Source organism: Notolepis coatsorum (assembly GCF_963971535.1).
Source record: "Notolepis coatsorum genome assembly, chromosome: 8".
Classification (NCBI taxonomy): Eukaryota; Metazoa; Chordata; class Actinopteri; order Aulopiformes; family Paralepididae; genus Notolepis; species Notolepis coatsorum.
In genome coordinates this window covers 101,069,493-101,088,028 of record NC_140172.1, presented here as the reverse complement: position 1 = coordinate 101,088,028, position 18,536 = coordinate 101,069,493, and the positions used below count along the sequence as shown (strand labels likewise).

General features: G+C 45.5%; 1 protein-coding gene across 1 annotated transcript in view; it reads right to left on the bottom strand.

The window, feature by feature from the left end:
- Positions 1-18,536, bottom strand: part of slc7a1a (solute carrier family 7 member 1a) — a gene marked incomplete at both ends in the record, with an annotated part of 111,291 nt that overhangs the window by 24,155 nt on the left and 68,600 nt on the right. The window contains 3 exons of the mRNA XM_084320482.1: positions 7-212; positions 715-817; positions 8,459-8,595. Coding sequence (XP_084176608.1) covers positions 7-212; positions 715-817; positions 8,459-8,595 — 446 coding nt within the window. The remainder of the gene's footprint in view (positions 1-6; positions 213-714; positions 818-8,458; positions 8,596-18,536) is intronic.

Sequence of the window (18,536 nt, the reverse complement as noted above, 5' to 3'; positions counted from 1 at the left end):
TCCTACCCATGATGCTGGTGCAGATGTTGACAGCGAAGCCGGACAGTGCGGAGGGCTCTGTGTTGTCTGGAGAGAGCAGGCCGTTGAGGCTGAACCTCTCCTCCACCCCAGGCAGGATGTCCATACTGGGCACACTGATGCGATCACTCAGCTCCACCTCCTCCTGGGTGCTGGCCATCTGGTAGACCATGCAGGGCTGCTCAGGCTGATACCTGATACACAGACAGACATATAAAAGCACACGCAAGCACACAGAGACACGCACACACACACAGACACAGAGACAACAGAAATTACAAGCACAAATGACAGACAGACAAACACACACAGAAAAATCACAATAAATCAGTTACCAAGTAGTAGCCAAGTAAGTAAACCTTTATTTATAAAGATAAATACCACAGCATTTATATTATTTACACAACTTGCAGGAGGTATGAGCTTAAACATGTAACTAACAAATGTATTGATATTTTTAATCTCCCCTGTGTCACATCTGCTATCTGAACCATTCATAAATTCCTCTGGTATTTTGCGCTCTGTTCCAATGGAATTGTAATGCTCTTTATTTTAAATCAGAGTGTCGGATCAAATATATGGCCACACCCTAGCATTGTGCAGTTCTATTATATATCCCGAATTTCCCCAAGGGGATCAATAAAGGAATATCTTATCGTATCTTATACCTTCAAACACCTATGTGATTCCACTGACCTGAGCACCAGGACACATGCAGCCACCAGTGTGTACGCCAGCAGAGTCCCTATAGACATCAGGTCCACCAAGTCCTTCAAGTCAAACAGGAAGGCCATGACGGCTTGAGAGAGAGAGAGAGAGAGAGAGAGAGAGAGAGAGAGAGAGAGAGAGAGAGAGAGAGAGAGAGAGAGAGAGAGAGAGAGAGAGAGAGAGAGAGAGAGAGAGAGAGAGAGAGAGAGAGAGAGAGAGAGAGAGAATGAGAATGGTGGTGGGAGAGTGAGTTATTATGGTGAGTTACGGCTTTGCAGTTTGACAAGTGATGACCCCCTTCCAGATCAAAGCCATCGTCCTTCCAGGCAATGGGATCTAGACCCTACATTTGTGACTAGCCTTTCTGATTTTACATCAATTTTCCAGTGTACTAAGGTGTTATTATGATGGCATCAGAATCAAATGTCCTTGTAATTTAATTCGATTAGATTAAATTGTATTGTCATTGCACAGCACAAGTTCAGTACAATAATCCACGTCATTATTAACAAGTTATCACTTTGAAGTACCAGTACTGTAATAGTGATGTTATTTCACAGAGAAAACACTTTTTAAATTGACTTCACAATTGTACACCTCAGACAAAGAACCATTTAACTCCATTTTAGGTTTTTAGAGTGTATTTGTATTGTCACAGTTACATGTCTCAACAGGCTTCAGACCCGCATTGGAACAATGGAACCTCCTGATCTTGATGAATTGAAAATAGGGGACCCTGATGTAAACAAGACGAAAGTCTTTCTCTGGTCTGCATCCCCTTAACAATTGTATGTATTGAGCTGTACTGTACTGTACCCATTCTGCAATCTGTTAATAAACTTTTCAATCAATCAATCAAACCCTCAGTGAAGATAAGGGAAAAACTCCCACAAAACCTTAGGAATAGGAAAGAAAAATAAGGAAGAAACTTCAGGAGGGGAATTCAAAGAGAGATCTCCCTCCCTAACCAGGTATCAGTATCAGAGAGATCTCCCAAACCAGGTATCAGCATCAGAGAGATCTCCCAAACCAGGTATCAGCATCAGAGAGATACTGTATCACTAACCAGGTATCAGAGAGATCTTCCTCTCTAACCAGGTATCAGTATCAGAGAGATCTCCCTCCCTAACCAGGTATCAATATCAGATAAATATCCCTAACCAGGTATCAGTATCAGAGATCTCCAAAACCAGGTATCAGTATCAGAGAGATCTCACTAACCACTAACCAGGTATCAGTATCAGAGAGATCTCACTAACCAGGTATCAATATCAGATAAATATCCCTAACCAGGTATCAGTATCAGAGAGATCTCACTAACCAGGTATCAATATCAGATAAATATCCCTAACCAGGTATCAGTATCAGAGAGATCTCACTAACCGGGCATCAGAGAGATATCACTAACCAGGTATCAGTATCAGAGAGATCTCACTAACCAGGTATCAGTATCAGAGAGATCTCACTAACCAGGTATCAGAGAGATCTCACTAACCAGGTATCAGTATCAGAGAGATCTCACTAACCAGGTATCAGTATCAGAGAGATCTCACTAACCAGGTATCAGAGAGATATCACCAACCAGGTATCAGAGAGATATCACTAACCAGGTATCAGTATCAGAGAGATATCACCAACCAGGTATTAGAGAGATATCACTAACCAGGTATCAGTATCAGAGAGATCTCACCAACCAGGTATCAGTATCAGAGAGATCTCACCAACCAGGTATCAGTATCAGAGAGATCTCACTAACCAGGTATCAGTATCAGAGAGATTTTCCTAACCAGATATCAGTATCAGAGAGATCTTCCTAACCAGATATCAGTATCAGAGAAATCTCCCAACCCAGGTATCAGTATCAGAGAGATCTTCCTCTCTAACCAGGTATCAGTATCAGAGAGATCTCACTAACCAGGTATTAGTATCAGATGAGATCTCCCTAACCAGGTATTTCATACCCAGAGCCGCATGTAACATGTCAGAAATCAAAGCCCGGCCGATGCCAATATTTGGGAGTAATGTATTGATTGTTATTCACACACATTTTTAGTAAGGATCCCATAAACCTATCAAACGCATGGCTTGGGCCTGGGACTAACATACATTAGCATTGCTGTAAAGAGGAGTCTTTTGTGGTTTCATTGGACACATGTTCATTTAGATATCTTCAGGTGAGAAGTCAAGGGACCCCTTTGAAATGGCATTTTCCTCCCAACAGATTTAAGCTAGCAAAAAATAGCTTAACTTTGGAGCCAGATCTACCACCTTTGCTTGTGAGCGAGCATGACAAGGCTAGTACCGTTGGATTCCGCAGGATCTCTAGTTTCATATGATATCAGCACCTAGCTTAAAAAGTGAAGCCGCTAGAGCCCTTTGAAGACGGCTAATCAATTTGGTATCTGTAACATACACGCCTATAACAGATACGGTATATTGATGACAAGACAATATCAGTCAGGCTCTGGTATACTGTTCAGTAAAAGCAATACTTCCATACTTAAAGGTAGATGTCAAATAGCAAAGAAGATGACAACACGAGAATGCACTTTGTTTACAGTTTTTGTTTTAGTCTGCCAAAGCGGGCTCTTTTGCCTAGAGGTCGCTGTTCGGCAGCCTTATAGAGGTCTACCTTTAATTAGGGCTGTCAGTTTATCGCGTTAATTAGATTAATTAATTACACAGCAAATTATCGCGTTATGAAAATTAACTCAAAAGTAATCAAAAAAAATGTATACTTTTTTTCTTTTTTTTCTTCTTTTTTTTAATCTCATCCATTCCATAAGAACGTAGAATAAACATTTACAAACCTTTTTTAAATGGTCCATTTGCATGTTCTTGGTATCTGATTCTAGGGACATCTATGGATCTCAGGGAATGTATTCCCAGTGTCAGAAATACTGTGTCTGTTACTAGGCTCGAGTAAATTGTAATGAACCAAATGAGAATATCAATAAAAGAAATTAAATCTTTAACTGTGAATAACACCATGCTAAAATTGACCAGACCTGAAAAATCTAAGCAAATGAATAAAGGGAAGATGATTAAACAGAAGGTTTTGTAGATACAGTACTGAATTCTGCCATCCGGACACATGCAATTTGAAATATGATTATAGAATATAGAATATCAGGCGTAAAATGGTTATGCGATTAAAATGCGATTAATTAGATGAATTAATTACAAATCCTGTAATTAATTAAATAAAAAAATGTAATCGCCTGACAGCCCTACCTTTAATACTTAAAGCAGAGGACTCAAAGTCCTAACTTAAATGGGTACCAGTATAGTGAGTATCGATGCATCCTTATAGAAAAGTGAATTCCTGCACACACAAATGACCTCTGAAAAATATATATATCATTCCATCTGGGGTGTGCTTAATGTCTGATTTAACTTAAAGCAATAGACCTTTCGATCGATTAGTTGACTATTCGACTAGTCGAGGTCAGCTCTAGTCCAGACCGCCTACTTCAGCAGTGCATGTGTGCGCCACGGAAGGTCTCACTTTTCCTTTTAGCTACCTTGTTAATAGGTTAGAGCAGCCCGTGTGAGCAGAGCGGTCTTGTGTGGCAGCAGCAGCGTGTCATCCTAGAGATTCGTACATATCGTATATACATACTCTGTGCCTGCCCTTCTCCAAACACACACACACACACACACACACACACACACACACACACACACACACACACACACACAGTAAACATTAACTATATATACACACATCACCTCATGCAGATCCATTTCCTTTCTCTCTCCTGTTCTCCATTTCTCTCCTCTCTCACCTGTCTCTCCTCTCGCTCTCCTGTTCTCCATCTGTCTCTCCTCTCTCTCTCCTGTTCTCCATCTGTCTCTCCTCTCTCTCCTGTTCTCCATCTGTCTCTTCTCTCTCTCTCTCTCACCTGTTCTCCATCTGTCTCTCCTCTCTCTCCTGTTCTCCATCTGTCTCTTCTCTCTCTCTCCTGTTCTCCATCTGTCTCTCCTCTCTCTCTCCTGTTCTCCATCTGTCTCTCCTCTCTCTCCTGTTCTCCATCTGTCTCTCCTCTCTCACCTGTTCTCCATCTGTCTCTCCTCTCTCTCACCTGTTCTCCATCTGTCTCTCCTCTCTCTCACCTGTTCTCCATCTGTCTCTCCTCTCTCACCTGTTCTCCATCTGTCTCTCCTCTCTCTCCTGTTCTCCATCTGTCTCTCCTCTCTCTCTCTCACCTGTTCTCCATCTGTCTCTCCTCTCTCACCTGTTCTCCATCTGTCTCTCCTCTCTCTCACCTGTTCTCCATCTGTCTCTCCTCTCTCTCACCTGTTCTCCATCTGTCTCTCCTCTCTCTCCTGTTCTCCATCTGTCTCTTCTCTCTCTCGCTCTCCTGTTCTCCATCTGTCTCTCCTCTCTCTCTCCTGTTCTCCATCTGTCTCTCCTCTCTCTCCTGTTCTCCATCTGTCTCTCCTCTCTCTCCTGTTCTCCATCTGTCTCTCCTCTCTCTCACCTGTTCTCCATCTGTCTCTCCTCTCTCTCCTGTTCTCCATCTGTCTCTTCTCAATTAAATTCAATTCAATTCAAATAGGCTTTATTGGCATGAAATATTAACATACGTATTGCCAAAGCAAGTTCAACATACAAACAATAACATATATATTAAGCAATAAAATATCATAACATTAGTAATAACAGTAAGGACAATCAACAAGAAACATATTAATTTACAAAATAGTCACTCGATCGGGTAGTAATTTTTCAAGTGTGGCCATTCAGATACATTTTTACAGGGCTTGTTCTCTTATTTTGTGACAACCGTCTACATATTTTGCAGCTAATGTTGTACACTGACTTTTCTCCCCACACATGTATAGTAGCTTTTGGTGATCAGGGAGATGGATAAACTGTGCATCAATTTTGTTTATTTTATCAAAGAAGACTTCTCTTAGGTCCTTGTATTTCTCACAGTATAGCAGGAAGTGAAGTTCTGTCTCAATTTCCCCCTGATGGCAAAGTGAACACAGCCTGGCCTCTCTGGGCAGCCAGTTTTGCCTGTAACGGCCTGTTTCTATGGCTAGACTGTGTCCACACAGTCTGTACCGTGTCAATGTTTTTCTTAATTTTATCTCACTCACAGTAGTCAGGTATTCTGCCACCATGTACTCTCTGTTTAGGGTCAAATAGAATTCTAATTTACTTTGAGATTTGGTTGATTTGTTCCAAAATTCTATATAGTTTTCTTTTTGTTTTGAGGTTATTTGGTTGGGCCAGATTTTTTGGTATCTGTCCTGAGGCATTTGTGGGCAGAGATTTCTGACTAGCTGGCAGAGGGGACTCTTATCTGGGTTCATCTCTTGGCTCTGAAGGGCTTTGTAGTGGTAGGAGTGGGGGTCACTTGATTGGAGGTGTGTGTAAAATTTTATGGCTCGCTTTTGAATTTGAATGATTAGGGGGTATTGGCCGAGTTCTGCCCTGCATGCATTATTGGCAGTGTGTCTGTGGACCTTAAGTAGGTTTTTGCACAATTCTGCATGCAGTACTTCTAATGGGTGTTTTTCCCATTTTGGGAAATCTTGGTTAGTTAATGGACCCCACACTTCACTGCCATATAATATTATTGGATTTATTACGGAATTTAGAATTTTGAGCCAGGTCCTAATTGGGATGTCAATTGGAATTTTCCTTTTGATGGCATAAAAAGCCCTTCTTCCCTTCTCCTTCAATTCATTCACAGCCATATTGAAGTTTCCATTATGATTTATTTTCAATCCCAAATATGGGTAGCTTTTTGTGTTTTCTAATATGTGTGTGCCTAATTTAAATGTATTATGTGAACTCTGAGACTCGTGTCTCCTTTGAAAGATCATGACTTTAGTCTTCTTCATGTTTACGTTCAGAGACCATGTCTGACAGAACTGGTGGAGGATGTCTAGGTTCTGTTGTAGACCCTCTTTAGTGGCTGACAGCAGAACCAGGTCATCTGCGTACATCAGTAATTTTACATTGGTATCGTGCAGAGTCAGACCGGGTGCAGTAGAAAGTTCTAATAACTTTGCTAATTCATTTATATATATATATATTAAACAATGTTGGGCTTAAATTGCACCCCTGGCGGACTCCGCGACCCTGGGTGAAGAAATTTGTTCTTTTATTTCCAATTCTAACAGCACATCTGTTTTTTGTGTACATGGATTTGATCAAGTCATATGTATTTCCTCCAACACCACTTTCTAGAATTTTGAAGAAAAGACCTTTGTGCCAAATTGAGTCAAAAGCTTTTTCAAAATCGACAAAGCAGGAATATATTTTGTTATATATATATTACTTCTCTCTCTCTCTCTCACCTGTTCTCCATCTGTCTCTCTCTCTCTCTCTCACCTGTTCTCCATCTGTCTCTCTCTCTCTCTCTCTCTCTCACCTGTTCTCCATCTGTCTCTCCTCTCTCTCTCTCTCACCTGTTCTCCATCTGTCTATCTCTCTCTCTCCTGTTCTCCATCTGTCTCTCCTCTCTCTCCTGTTCTCCATCTGTCTCTCCTCTCTCTCACCTGTTCTCCATCTGTCTCTCCTCTCTCTCACCTGTTCTCCATCTGTCTCTCCTCTCTCTCTCCTGTTCTCCATCTGTCTCTCTCTCTCACCTGTTCTCCATCTGTCTCTCCTCTCTCTCTCCTGTTCTCCATCTGTCTCTCCTCTCTCTCACCTGTTCTCCATCTGTCTCTCCTCTCTCTCACCTGTTCTCCATCTGTCTCTCCTCTCTCTCACCTGTTCTCCATCTCTCTCTCTGTCTCTCAACTGTTCTCCATCTGTCTCTCTCTCTCACCTGTTCTCCATCTGTCTCTTCTCTCTCACCTGTTCTCCATCTGTCTCTCTCTCTCACCTGTTCTCCATCTGTCTCTCCTCTCTCTCACCTGTTCTCCATCTGTCTATCTCTCTCTCTCCTGTTCTCCATCTGTCTCTCCTCTCTCACCTGTTCTCCATCTGTCTCTCCTCTCTCTCACCTGTTCTCCATTTGTCTCTCCTCTCTCTCTCCTGTTCTCCATCTGTCTCTCCACTCTCTCCTGTTCTCTATCTGTCTCTCTCTCTCTCTCTCTCTCTCTCTCTCCTGTTCTCCATGTTTCTCCTCTCTCACATACAACTTGACACCTGTTCTCCATCTCTCTCTCCTCTCTCTCACACCTGTTCTCCATCCGTCTCTCCTCTCATCTGTTCTCCATATCTCTCTCACCTGTTCTCCATCTCTCTCTCCTCTCTCACCTGTTCTCCATCTTTATCTCCTTCTCTCTGTCATCACCCCTTTTCCACATCTCTCCTCCCTCCCTCTTTTCACACCCGTCACTTTCCCATCTCTCTCCATCTCTATCCTCCATCTTCTTCTCCCAACCTCCACCTCTTTGCTCCCTCTCTCCTTTTCTACATCTTCATATTTCCTCCCTTGTTTTTCCTGCCTCCATCTCTCCTTCCTCTCTCCATCTCTGTCCTCCCTCCTTTTCTTTTTTTCCATCTTTCTTTCCTTCCCCACGTTTCTCTCCCCTCATACTCTTCCTTCCCAGATCTCCTTCTCCTTCCCAGATCTCCTTCTCTCTCCATTCCCTTTCTCCTTTCTCAGATCTCCTTTCTCAGATCTCCTTTTCTCTTTCTTCCATCTCTCCTTTCTCAGATCTCCTTCTCTCTTCCCTCGCTCCCTTTTCTTTCCTCTATCTCCCCTCCATCCCTCTCTCTCTCAACCCTCTATCTCCCCCACTCTCTCTTCATCCATCTTACCAGACATGACCCCGGCGGCCATAGTGGAAGTGATGGGTGCCTTCCTCTCACTGACGCGGGCCAGGAAGGAGAAGAGCAGACCGTCCCGCGCCATGGCGAAGATGATACGAGGGAGGGGGAACATGGAGCCCAATAGACTGGCATGGGGGTGGGGGGGCATCAAGTTGAGGGGGAAGGTGTAGAGGGGTAGGTGCAGGGGGGAAATAGAAAATGGAATGGGGTAAGAGGTGGAGAAAGGGTGTAAATAAGAAGAAAAAAAAGGGATGGAAGATACAGTCAGATCAAGGGGTTTCAGAGGCGGGGCTAAAGGACATAAGGGGCATCTGATTGGTTGCACTGAAGAAGGGTGGGGGCGTGGTGTCCTCGTGTGACTCCCTCCCGCATGCCGTTAGTCTCCACACGTCATGTTATCATGCCAACAATACTCCTGTGCCACGGCCATGTTTGTTTACTTCACCTCTGTAGACCTTTTCAGTGGAATTGTGTTGCTAGGGGAACAGCTTTGGTCCACGTGTATTTCCCGTCAGCTACTGTATTAGCAAACGCTGAAATAAACTTGGACCACATTTTTGTGTTTGAAGTTTGAAACTAGCGACTTTAACCCTTCCAGGTGTAACAATGTGAGATAGAATTTTGAGAACTGAACATTTTAATGGTGATGTGACAATGGCTACTGGCCATTGAAATCTATGGAATCTATTTCTACAAAATAGAAATCTGAGAAAACTTGAAAGATATGTTTTATATCAAACTAAATACACCTGAAAGAGGGTTCATCATTGACAGTCGTTGGATTAACTGTGAGTGGACCATGCTTCTTTAGTGTGACACCTAGTCTATATATTCCACTCTAACCTGATGTGATGCAGATAGCCCTAAGGCCCACAAAACAGGCCGCTATAGGCTACTACTCAACCATGTTAATGGGATGACAAAGTGCAGTTAACTGACCCGGCCGTGTGAGAAGAGAACAACACGTTTTACGTTGCATGCCAAGTACAGTTGTTGAAACATAACTTCTGTCCGTTCTGACATTACCATTCTACCGTTTTCACACTAGTGTGCTGATTTCTAGCAATGTGTGCCCCCCCCCCCCCTCCCCCAAACACCATTAAATTGTCTTTATGTAAGTCAGTGCATCACCAGGGCTTACAAAATGTCATCTCACAACCATCTCAAACTACAGATTTATTTCTCCTGACTTCTGAACTGAAGAACTTTCACAAATCCACATATGTGGTAGTATATTTTTTCATCCACTGTTCTGGGACTTACGCCCTTCATTTCAAGCACTGACCTCAGCCCTGCCCAGCTCAGCCTGCCAGTGTGAAAACGAGCCTTTGTAAACACGGACAGAGGTTGTAGTTTTTTACATGCGTGTTAGTATCTCACCTGCCACTATGCCAGAGGTGAGGGTTGCGGTTAGCGGGGTTTTGGTGCGGGGGCTGATCTCGGCCAAGAACTTGAACAGCAGCCCGTCATCAGCCATAGCCCAGATCACACGAGGCATAGGAAACATAGCACCCAGCAGGCTACCAGAGGGAAGTACCAGGAAATACAGTACACACACAATGTACACTTTAGACACCAGTACACATGTACATACATACATACATACATACATACATACATACATACATACTACATACATACATACATACATACATACATACATACATACATACATACATACATACATACATACATACATACATACATACATACATACATACATACATACATACATACATACATACATACATACATACATACAAAAACAAGAAAGATTATGCCATGCAGGAACCAGATGACCAGCTCAAAACCCACCCTACTGTATATACATCTAACACAAACACCAGGTTAGAGTACTCCAACTGATGAAATTGCAGTAACATGTTACTTAAGGGGTCAATAGTCATGATTAAGTACCTAGGAACTAATGAGGAACTACATGTTAATAATGATTAAATACCTAGTAACTAATGAGGAACTATATATTAATAATGATAAAGTACCTAGGAACTAATGAGGAACTATATGTTAATAATAATTAAGCACCTAGGAACTAATGAGAACCTATATGTTTATAATGATTAAGTACCTAGGAACTAATGTGGAACTACATGTTAATAATGATTAAGTACCTAGTAACTAGGGGTGTAACGATGCATCGATTAATCAAAATGCATCGATTCTAATGTGACGATTCAACTGCATCAATTTGAAAATGTTAGAATCGATTATAATCGGAAAAAAATGTAAAACTTATTTTCTTATATTTTTTTATGTTTTTTTGTGTGTGTGTATTGTTTTTATTGACCTATAGTCCATTCATGCTGAGTGAATCAGTTCCCCCAGCCACATTTGTGTATTCAACATTTTTTGGGGAATTAACTGATAGAAAATTAATCGAAAATTAATCGAATCGTATCGAGGTCAAATGAAGAGATTTCATGATGCATTGAATCGTTGCCTGAATAATCAAGTTCAAGTTCAAGTTCTTTAATAGTTGTCATACAGAAGTACAGAATACTTTCATACAAAATGCTTCTTACTGTTACGCTCCAGAGACTGTGCTAGACAAGATAGTATCAAATAACATAATAACATAATATAGCATGAATTTAGAAGAAGAATGAGGTCACAGTTGTTCGGTATAGACATATGTACAATGTTCTGAGTTACCATATAATATACAATACACAATACTATGCAGTGTACTAATGTACAGTACTATCTAGTGCAAAGCAGAAATGGGATGAGGTACAATTTTAGGTACAATTTACAGTAAGGTGTACGAGTTGTAGTGCAATCCTTCATCCATAAATATAAAGTGTGGGGAGTGGGTGCTACAGTGTGTTTGTTTAAAGTGGGTGTGTGCTATAAAGTGTGTGTAGTGGGTGCTACAGTGTGTTTGTTTAAAGTGAGTGTGTGCGTGTGGATGTGTGTGCTATGTGTGTTTGGTGGTTGTTGTTGTGTAGTGTTCATTCATTGTTCGTTTAGCAGCCTGATGGCCTGGGGATAGAAGCTACTTCTGAGTCTTTCTGTGCTCGCCTTGAGACTCCTGTGTCGCTTGCCTGACGGCAGCAGTTCAAAGAGGCAGTTGTTCGGGTGGCTCGAGTCCTTAATAATTCTCTTAGCCTTCCCCTTGCAACGCTTGTTGTAAATGTTCTGGAGGGTGGGGAGCCCCCCTCCAATTGTGCGTTCGGCTGAACGTGTCACTCTTTGTAGTCTGCTTTGGTCTTTTGCAGTGCTATTCCCAAACCAGGAGGTGATGTTGCCGGTCAAGATGCTCTCTATTGTACATGAGTAGAAGTTCTTAAGGATCTTCTGGCTGACTTGGAACTTCCTTAGGCGCCTGAGGAAGTAGAGGCGTTGTCGTGCCTTCTTCACCACACTGTTAATGTGTATGGTCCATTTCAAGTCCTCGGATATGTGGGCTCCGAGGTACTTGAAGCTGTTGACTCTCTCAACCGGTGCCCCGTCGATGCTGAGGGGGCTGTAGTCCTTGACCCCCGACCTCCTGAAGTCCACAATCATCTCCTTTGTTTTGCTGACGTTCAGGGAGAGGCTGTTTTCCTGGGTCGAATCCGTTACACCCCTACTAGTAACTAATCTTTATTTATGTCATGCCAAGGTATGGACATTTTATTAACAGCTGTATCCTTTAACAGGGCTCAGATACTTAACTGAAGAGGTTACGACTAGTGGCTTAACACAATGGCCGCCAACAACATGTCAACTCGTTATAGCCCGCCAATCGAATTCTGCCGTATACTCGTTATTATGATCGTTATTTCTTTTATTCGCTATTTCCATTCATAATTCATCCTGCTGTGCTGTGGGAATGTGTGGCACTCTGTCTGAGATCGCAACGGTCCGATACCGCCGCCTGGTGGTATGCGGCCGATGTTGCACTTACTTTCTGAAGGAAGCTTGACTCTGTGCGTCAGTGAATGTCTTACGGGCGGAGTTATCTTGTAACGTGGATCAAGATACACACTCGATTGCATTGAATCGCCTTCGGGACGCCAGAATCATTATGCTTTTGGGGCTTATGGCGTGGGCCAAATGGACATATGATCTAGCAGATGGCAATCAAATAATTGGAATATTCTTTTTGCAGTCTCAACGGCTACAGGTAAAAGCAGTAATCTAACGTTAATTTCAGCTTGATTGTCCATTGCCATCAGAGCCATCGCTCTGATCAACGTATATGCTGTTGTACTAACGATGTTATAGTCTCAGCACGAGCATACTTCACTCCCCCTCCTTTTCCCCTCACGTTCACCACACACTCCTCTTCATCCCCCTCTCCATCCACCACACACTCCTCCTCATCCTCTCTTTCTCCATTCACCCCTCCATTCACCCTTATATGACCAGCATCACTTCACTTCACGTCACCTAGCCCAGCTGCACCTCATCCCCCTGATTCACACGCTGTCAGGCACCTCACTCCTCACAGCTGCATCATATCCCCCGTTGACGAGGTGCCTACTTCTACTCCACGACGCTGACCAGAAGTCGTCGTGGTCCTGTGCGCCGTCCTGCCTGGACGTTCCCTGTCCCCGAGGAGGACCACTGGCTCGCTCTCGCTGCCGCAGCTGCAGCCCCAAGACAAGAACAATAACCCCGTTCTATTCCCCCCCAATTCCTGTTCAACTGATTGCATTAAAACCCCTTGAAACGCTCCATTCTCCTCTCCTGTGTGTTCAGCAATTGGGCTGTGTTCCAGACCACAATCTCACAGAACACCACAACCAAGATGACAGCACCAGCTGCACACAAGCTCGAGGAATGGAGGAAGTTTCAGAAGCAGTCTGTGAGTATAATCAACGGCCAGACCGCCCAAGTAGATCAACTCGCTCACTCCATAGACGCCGTCACAACTCAGCTGGCCGCCCTCGCCCTCGACTCTGCTGAGCGAGAAAGACAGTATGACCGTATCGAGGCACACATCGCACAGCAGGCTCCACCAGCCTCTTCCCCCGCTGCAGCGATTACCCCGCATAGGGAGCCTCCCGTCCCCGCACCAGAGCGCTATGACGGAAGCGCCTCCAAGTGCTGAGCTTTTTTATTTCAGTGCTCGCTAGTGTTTGAACAACAAACACACACGTATCACAGCGATAGGTCTAAGGTAGCTTACCTGTCGGTTCTGCTCACGGGCGCGGCGCTGGAATGGGCCGCCGCTCTCCACTTCAATAATTCCTTCCTCTGCGATTCGTACTCCGAGTATATTGACGACATGCGTAAAGTATTTGACCACCCCCCAGGTGGCTCAGAGGGGGCCTCCGGCTTGTTTACGATCCGCCAAGGAGGTCGCAGTGTAAGCGAATACGCTATCGAATTCCACATCCTAGCAGCCGGCTCTGACTGGGGACGCCACTGCGAGGCGCCTTCCGCCAAGGCTTGAGCGACGTTTTAAAAGACGAACTTGCGTCCAAAGAGAAACCAAACTCCCTAGGCGAGCTAATCCATTTGGCCAGGGAACTGGACATGCGTCTTCGTGAACGTCGTCGAGAGAAAGCTAGCACCACTGGTCCGCCTATACCCGGCCCGACTCGCTCTCCTCGCGCCGGCCGCGCTGAAATGAGTCTCCCCGAGCCCATGGATCTCGACCGCTCACGCCTTCCCCCCAGCAAACGCCATCACAGGTTCGCTACAGGAGCATGTCTATACTGCGGCCAACTAGGTCACTCCGTTGTCAGGTGCTCGCTTCGCCCAAACGACGGGGCTCGACAGTAGCGCTGGGCGTCTGTTCGAGTCTTGATATCGCTCCCAGCTCCGGCCCAAACATGCTATTCAGCGCTACGCTGTGTCTGAATAACCAATCGCTCCCGCTGTCCGCCCTGGTTGACTCAGGGGCAGACGAGAACCTCATCGACGCCGGGGTAGTCTCCCGTTACCACATCGCTACTGACGCCTTGCCGATACCCCGTGACGCCAGGGGGTTAAACGGGAAACTGCTCACACGAATAACTCGCCACACCATACCCCTCCGCCTTCTGTTATCCGGAAATCATAGCGAGAACATTCGGTTTCATGTTACCAGCTCTCCCCACAATCGCATCGTCCTGGGCATGCCTTGGCTCAAATTACACAACCCTGTCATCAATTGGCCTACCGGCCTAGTGACCAGCTGGAGCGCTCACTGCCATGTCGCATGTCTACAATTGGCTCGGCCGCCACTAGGGGCCGCTGGTTCTCACCTCCCCAATGAAAACATTGACCTGTCTGCTATTCCCCCTGCCTACCATGATTTAAAAGCGGTATTTAGCAAGCAACAGGCTCTCTCCCTGCCTCCTCATCGCCAATACGACTGTGCTATTGATTTACTCCCCGGAGCGCCACTCCCCGCTAGTCGCCTGTTCAACCTCTCACGCCCAGAGAGGGAATCAATGGAGAAGTACGTCCACGAGTCCTTGGCCTCAGGCATTATCACTCCCTCCTTCTCTCCTGTCGGCGCAGGATTCTTCTTCGTTTCCAAGAAAGATCGTTCCCTTCGCCCCTGTATCGACTACCGGGGTCTCAACAATATCACAGTAAAGAACAAGTACCCCCTGCCTTTAATCAACTCTGCTTTTGAGCCCCTGCAAGGTGCCACCATCTTCACAAAGCTGGACCTCAGGAACGCCTATCACCTTGTCCGCATGCGGGAAGGAGACGAGTGGAAGACAGCCTTTAAGACACCACTCGGCCACTTCGAGTACAAGGTAATGCCCTTTGGACTGACCAACACCCCTGCTGTCTTTCAGGCCCTCGTCAATGACGTTCTCCGTGACGTACTCCACCGCTACGTTTTCGTTTATTTGGATGACATTCTGATCTTCTCCCGCTCCATGGAGGAGCACGTCCAGCACGTCCGCCGGGTCCTCCAGCGTCTTCTGGAGAATAAGCTGTTCGTCAAGGCGGAGAAGTGTGAGTTCCACGTCTCCTCCATCAGCTTCCTCGGCTACATCATTGAGGGTGGCAAGATCCGGGCGGACCCCGAGAAGATCAGAGCGGTGTCCGACTGGCCCCGTCCCACCAACGTCAAGCAGCTCCAATGCTTCCTGGGGTTTGCCAACTTCTATCGGCGCTTCATCAGGGACTACAGCCTGGTTGCGGCACCCCTCACCCAACTCACCTCGCCCTCCGTGCCCTTTGTCTGGTCCGACAAAGTGGACTCCGCCTTCGCCGAGCTGCGCCGGCGCTTCACCACCGCACCCATCCTCGTCCAGCCGGACGCGTCCCGCCAGTTTGTGGTGGAGGTGGACGCCTCCTGCACCGGAGTGGGGGCGGTCCTTTCCCAACGCTCCGTCACCGACCAGAAACTGCACCCATGCGCCTTCTTCTTGCGCCGCCTAACCCCAGCCGAGGTCAACTATGACATCGGAAACCTGGAGCTCCTGGCGGTCAAACTAGCCCTGGAGGAATGGAGGCACTGGCTGGAGGGATCGGAGGTCCCCTTCCTGGTTTGGACGGACCACAAGAACCTCGCCTACGTCTCGACGGCCAAGCGCCTGAACTCCCGCCAGGCTCGCTGGGCGCTGTTCTTCGCCAGGTTTAATTTCACCCTTACCTACAGGCCTGGTTCCAAGAACACCAAGCCAGACGCTCTCTCCCGGCAGTTTGTCCCCGAGGAGGGTCCCACACAACCCGACACCATCCTCTCCCCATCCTGTCTGGTGGCCGACGCCACCTGGGAGATCCAGTCCATCGTCAGGGAGGCTTAGCGTGCCCAGCCGGACCCAGGTAACGGTCCACCTAACCGGCTTTTTGTCCCTGACCTTGTCCGCTCCCAGGTGCTCGAGTGGGTTCACGCTTCCCGGTTCGCTTGCCACCCTGGGAGGATCGACCGGACCCTATCCCTGCTGAAGAGGTACTTCTGGTGGGTCTCCATGAGAGAGGAAACCCGCGCCTTCGTCCTGGCGTGCACCGTCTGTGCTCGTGCAAAGGCCTCCCATCGACCGCCCGCCGGGCTCCTTCGTCCGCTCCCTGTTCCCGGTCGGCCCTGGTCGCACGTCGCCCTGGACTTCGTCACCGGCCTTCCCCTCTCACACGGTAACACAGCCATCCTCACTGTTGTTGACCGTTTCTCGAAGGCTGTGCACACACTCCTATTCATCCCCCTCTCCATCCACCATGCACTCCTCCTCATCCTCTCTTTCTCCATTCACCCCTCCATTCACCCTTATACGACCAGCATCACTTCACTTCACGTCACCTAGCCCAGCTGCACCTCATCCCCCTGATTCACATGCTGTCAGGCACCTCACTCCTCACAGCTGCATCCTATCCCCCGTTGACGAGGTGCCTACTTCTACTCCACGACGCTGACCAGAAGTAGTCGTGGTGTTAAACACCACAACCCAGGACCACCGTTCCTGTGTGCCGTCCTGCCTGGACGTTCCCTGTCCCCGAGGAGGACCACTGGCTCGCTCTCGCTGCTGCAGCTGCAGCCCCAAGACAAGAATAACCCCGTTCTATTCCCCCCCCCCAATTCCTGTTCAACTGCTTGCATTAAAACCCCTTGAAACGCTCCATTCTCCTCTCCTGTGTGTTCAGCAATTGGGCTGTGTTCCAGACCACAATCTCACAAACGAATGCCGTTATTGACAATCAATTAATCATAAACGACCCCCGCCCCTTTCCTGCATGCATGATGGAACATAATATACCGATCATATGCATTAATTTTTTTTATTGTAGCGTGTATAGGGACGAAATGCCAATGGTTTAAGTATAATATGCATCACGGCCTATTACTAGCGTTCCAGGAATTATCCTAGAGCAGTGGTGCCCAACCAGTCGATCGCGATCGACAGGTAGATCGCGGGCTGATTTCAAGTAGATCTTGATTAATAAAATTCGATTATTAAATATTTTATTTTTTTATTTTTGCTAAATCAACTCTTCCTCTCCTTGTTAACTACAACAAGCAATGCTGTTTGTTATTTAAGATGAGGTCGGACTCGGCACTGACAGATTTGTGTTCATTATGCTGCTTTTATAAAGCCTCAAATGACGGCTTACAATATACAATTTTGGCTGGTAGCTCTCGGGCTAGGTGGTAAATAAAAAAGTAGATCTTGGTTCAAAAAAGGTTGGGCACCCCTGTCCTAGAGTCTAGACCACTCTAAAACTATACTTATATTTACCACAGTATAAAATGACAATGTATGGATGGAAAAAATATTCCTTTTCCACATCTTGAACGATAGATACCCGATGTCAAATGGGCGATAGTATTGCTATATATAGCTATAATATTTAAATAGTTATAGCCCTGCAAACAAGGTGAGCGACTCCCACCGTTTACAGTGATGGTGTCAGCTGCTAAGGATGCGTGGCAGTCAATGTGTTAATATCTGCAAATAAACATTTATATCTATAATAATGCACATTTATATCAAAATCATAAATGGATCTGCAATGCATCACATTTATAAATATCATGGAATGTTAGACAAAGGCTAAATTAATTTGAATAACATTTATCACAAATACATAAAAATAACTGCATAGACCGACACTAAAACTAGGATATACTATTCAAAAACCATTATGATGAGTTGCAGGTTCTGGTGAGGTGAGTCAATGTTATGTAACTGTGGTGGTGACCAGGGGCGGGGCAAGGGGGTGCCTACTTGGGCTCAAGCCCCGAATGTTTTCTGAAAAGCCCAGAATCTACATTAAAAAAAAATATATATATATATATTCTTTTGGACAATTAATCATTGTTACATGAAAATATGTTTGCACCAGATTTAGCAGAAGCTCATTTCCATCTGTAGTCTATCCAGCTGCTAACTGTATTTGAGTGAGTTAAGTCTTGGTGTTATGGTAGACTCAGACCTAAGCTTTAAATCACAATCAACAAGTTGACAAAAACATAATTCTTCCACCTTAGAAACATAGCTAAAGTACGGCCATTTATAAATCAAAAGGACGCTGAAAACCAGATCCATGCCTTTATCTCAAGCCGACTCGACTACTGTAATGCACTCCTTACCTGTAACGGTTCCAGGGAGGACAATGTAAACAGTGGCCACAAACAGTGGTCTCCTACCTCCCTCTAGTGGCCAGATGAACC